Source organism: Oryzias melastigma, linkage group LG22 (genome assembly GCF_002922805.2).
Source record: "Oryzias melastigma strain HK-1 linkage group LG22, ASM292280v2, whole genome shotgun sequence".
In the NCBI taxonomy this organism is placed as follows: domain Eukaryota; kingdom Metazoa; phylum Chordata; class Actinopteri; order Beloniformes; family Adrianichthyidae; genus Oryzias; species Oryzias melastigma.
In genome coordinates this window covers 16,010,509-16,014,746 of record NC_050533.1, presented here as the reverse complement: position 1 = coordinate 16,014,746, position 4,238 = coordinate 16,010,509, and the positions used below count along the sequence as shown (strand labels likewise).

Genomic DNA, 4,238 nt, shown 5'->3' with positions numbered 1-4,238 from the left:
AAGAGATTCACTTCATACACTCCCAACTCTGGTTTGCTGGAGGTTTTTTTCACCCAGAAACAGTTTCAAGAATAAATTTCATATTATGAATTACAGCTGTTTTTTCTTGTAGTAGATACAGATTATTTTATAAAGTCTGGAACTTTATCATTTATTTTGCACAGTTTAGGCTTATTACTTTAGATAAAAAAAAACTATTTTAATTCAATCAGATTTTGTAATATTGTTTGTAAAATATGCAAATATTGCTGTGATTTTATCAACAGAAAGAACAATATTGTTTTATTAAAAAATGCAAAACAAAAACTTACAAAAACTATTCTTAATTTGAAAAACTTTGTCAAATTGTTTGATTCCTTAATTTAATTTTGAAAAACCAGAAAATGAGGTCAGTAGGGCTGACTGAAGCAACATTATTGTTATTTTTTAGCTCCCAATAAAGTAGTGGCTTAAAATGATTATTTTTTGTCTCTTTATTTATTATTTTTCTATTGACTCTAAAGTATTAAAATTTAGCAAACAAAAAAGGGGGAGAAACTATTGCATAATTATTTCAGTTAAATAAGTTATTTTCATTTTTTCCCAACTTGTTTTACTGCTGCAAAGTATTTAAAGTTAAAATATTAATAAAGCTAAAAGAAGCCTTTTTATGCAAAAGAAATGACAGAAAGTACATCTACAAAGCCAAGAAAAACTATTTTTTCTACTTAGTATTTTAGATGCTCCCTTTAGGGGGCGCCACTCTGAATCTTCCACTTTGATCTGAGACTGTATCCTCTTCATTCACACCAACCACTTGCATGTCCCTCTTCACTACATTCATGAACCTCCTCCACCTCTGCTCCCTGAAATCCTCCATCTCTCTAGATATTCATCCACCTGCTCGCCGCTCTCACTACAGATCACAGTGTCATCTGCATGATCCAAAGAGATCAGTCTGTCCATCGCCACAGAAACAAGATGGAATTCAAAAGCCTTGTTTCCACTGTGCAGTCTGGTACGGTACGGTCTGGTATTTTGAGCGTTGCCATTGTTAAATGGATCCATTAAACAGTTCCAAACCATACCTCTTAAGGACCCCCATCCGTTATAGGTCCATAGATAAATGGAATAGGATGGTTGCTGCTTTGGTTTGCTGTGTCTGTAGCCACCCGTTGATTGACAGAAAGTGATGACGACACTACCCAGCCAGCAAGGCAAAGTAAGCCCATATAGTTTAAAAGTGGGTAGAAAATGTGGGCCTCGAATGGGTTTGTACAGTTTTTGTGGTGGTCCAACCTGTGTTAGCGTACATTGCCTTAAATGGGGACTCAGTGGGTTGGCTTGCTACACTAACCAGCCTGTGGATGGCGTAGCATGCTTTCCAGCTCCGCTGTATTGAGCTCTGCTGTATCAAGCTAGCAAGCTCCACTGTAGCGGGCTACTAAGCTCCACTGTATCAAGCTAGCAAGCTCCACTGTAGCGAGCTATCAAACTCCGCTATAGCGTGCTACAAAGCTTCATTGTAGCGAGCTAGTGAGCTCCGCTGTATCGAGTTTGCAAGCTCCGCTGTATCTAGCTAGTGAGCCTCGCTGACCATCGGGTGGCTGGCTAGCATAGCGAACCAACGTACTGAGTGCCCACTTAAGCCATGAGGGCAAACACAGGTGGAGAGGTGGAGCCACCATGGAAACTGTGGACAAACCCATTCACGGCCCACATTTTTTGCCCACTTTTAAAACCATATGGGGCCCACCTGGCCTTGCTGGCTGGGTAGAAAGCAACAATATAGAGCTAAGCTAACGTTTTTGTTTTCCTCTTTATGGCGGTATTCCTCAATCTTCTTTCAAACAGCATTAAAATCTTGTTATACGTGATGTACAAAAAGTAAAGAAAGAAAAGTCGAGCTGCTGGATGACCTCCATTGTTGTTGCTTTTCTAGACGTTCCACTACAACGACACAATGATATGCCAGCGGTCTACATCACGCATACGCCTTAAAAAAAAGGCTTAATTCAGTGGAAACACTTGCCAGAATTAACTGGACCATACCATACAACTCCTTACCTAACTGAAACAAATCGGACCGCTTGGTGTAAACGAAGCTAAAGCTGATCCTTGGTGCAGTCTCAACTCCACCTTAAAATTTGCTGTCACACCTACTGTACTTCTCCCCACTGACTTACAGCTCTCACAACCACAGCTCTTCTATCTGTAACTAAACCACAATCTAAAATTGCAAGAATTATAATCTCTGATGTGAACCACCTATAGCTGAAGGTGAAAAGGGACTTGACTGATCATTGACTCACGGTAATGATTGATGGTATTGATGAGCCTCAAACCAACATTTGCGTGGTTGTTGGTGATGAGAACCACATCAAAGAGCTCCTCGCTTTCAGGATAAAGTTCTCTCAGCTGAGTGTTGACGGCCTCTAAAGCCTGGAAACACACACAAAAAAACAACACAATTATGCACCAACATGCAGGATCAGACTGTATTGCTGCAGTGAGATGGAGATGAGCGTGATGTTCTGATCCACCGCCTCCACAGTCACGACTAGGATTAACTCTGTCTCTCCTTGTTCTCACAGACAGATACCTTGACAAAGGAGAAGGCCGGTCCAGGACTGAAAGGCTCTGTTTCATGAGCCACCTGGTATTTGATGTACTCCTCCATCCCCTGCCGCTCGAAGATCTGCTGCTCCTTCTCCATGTTGAAGAGAACCCGGGATGAAACAGCAATGGTGATGGCATTCTGTGGCTTGGGCTGCAAGGTGAAAAGTTGAACGCTCATATATAAATCAAGAGGTATTGATTAACTGTCACGTGAAGTTTAGACTGAAACCAAGTTGAAAAATACAAAAACATTTTAGAGAAAACTGGGGCTGAAAGTTTACTAAACTACACGGTGGTAAATGTGACAATATCCATCCATATTCTCTTGTCTATTCAGACCCAGATATAGGACCAACGATTCTCAGACCTTCTCTTCTCAAAAATGTCTCTGGGGTATCCAAGATGCACCCAGGCCAATTAAAGGCATTGTCTTGACAGCATATTGGGTCCTCACTTGTATCCCTTTATGTCTAGAATTGGCTATCCCTAATTGTTGAGCAATGACCCTAACAAGCCCCTAATCTACCCACTCAATGCCTTTCCAGCGAGGAGCTTCTTGATAGCCTCTGTGACTTCCATTAGGGTTATGGATCAGTCAGCTGGATTAGCCGTAAACCAGCCACACCGTCAATAGTGCTGGCAGAGAAGTGTTTCCCCTCCTGAGTCACCAAATGGTCTGCCAGAAGTTTATAAAAGCCAACACGTACCCCTCCCCTCAAAATTTGTCCCAGACCCAAGTTTTTTCTCTAAAAACTCTCCCTCCTCTCTGCTTCTTAGACACTAGATACCTGTCAGCTCCCTCAGGGGTCCCACAAGCCAGCCAGACTTTATGGAACTCCTGCAGATATGCTACTTCCCAACTTGTCTAGATGCTTTAGAATTTAGGAAGAATCAAATTCTTCCCCTACCCCTTCAACTTCTCCCTACCCCTTCAATTGTAGGGGCATTTGAAGAGGTAGGGTTGTGCAAAATAGTTATTGGACAGAGGGATGGAAAACCCTCCGCTGCGAGGGTAAACCGTGTCACGCTGTGCCACGGAGGAGAAACGTATGTCTTCACGTGGGTGCGCTCTGAAGCACAGAAGTTTACAATTAAATATAAGCAATGAGTTTTTGTTTTAGCATTACTTTTTGAAGTTATAAAACTGGTGTTGTTGTGTATTTCCGAGTGCTAACAGCCCCAGATCAACGTAGATGACTGGCAACTATTGATGACATCATCGAGTGGGAGTGAGGTCTGAATTTGGAGATACTATTTTTCCATAACTCTCTGTTTGAAGGGGTAAATGTAGGGGTAGGGAGAAGCCGTAGGGGTAATGGAAGAATTCGGATTCAGCCTTAGTTTTTTTCTTTTTTTTTTAAATAGAATTTAACATACTTTGTAACCTTTAAAAATCTACTCTGGTGCAAATTGTGTTTTTAACACATTTTTGTGACTTTTTTCCTCATGATGGAGGACATATATTTAAAAAAATCAGCATAAAATTGCATTTTTGAGTATTTCTTTTTTCAAATCATTGCAAATCAATGAGATGAGAAAATGCCGTCGGAAAAAGAGTTCATTTGTGAACCAAGAAAATATCTTGGGCAAGCCACAAACTCTCTGCTCCACTCATAGACAAATAGATCCATGTACGTCTT

General features: G+C 41.0%; 1 protein-coding gene across 1 annotated transcript in view; it reads right to left on the bottom strand.

Annotated features, from left to right (window-relative positions):
• Positions 1-2,291: 2,291 nt before the first annotated feature.
• LOC112152427 (cytosolic 5'-nucleotidase 1A) overlaps positions 2,292-4,238 on the bottom strand; it is a gene marked incomplete at its 3' end in the record, with an annotated part of 3,711 nt that continues 1,764 nt past the window's right edge. Inside the window, 2 exon segments of the mRNA XM_024282044.2 lie at positions 2,292-2,421; positions 2,582-2,749. Coding sequence (XP_024137812.1) covers positions 2,292-2,421; positions 2,582-2,749 — 298 coding nt within the window.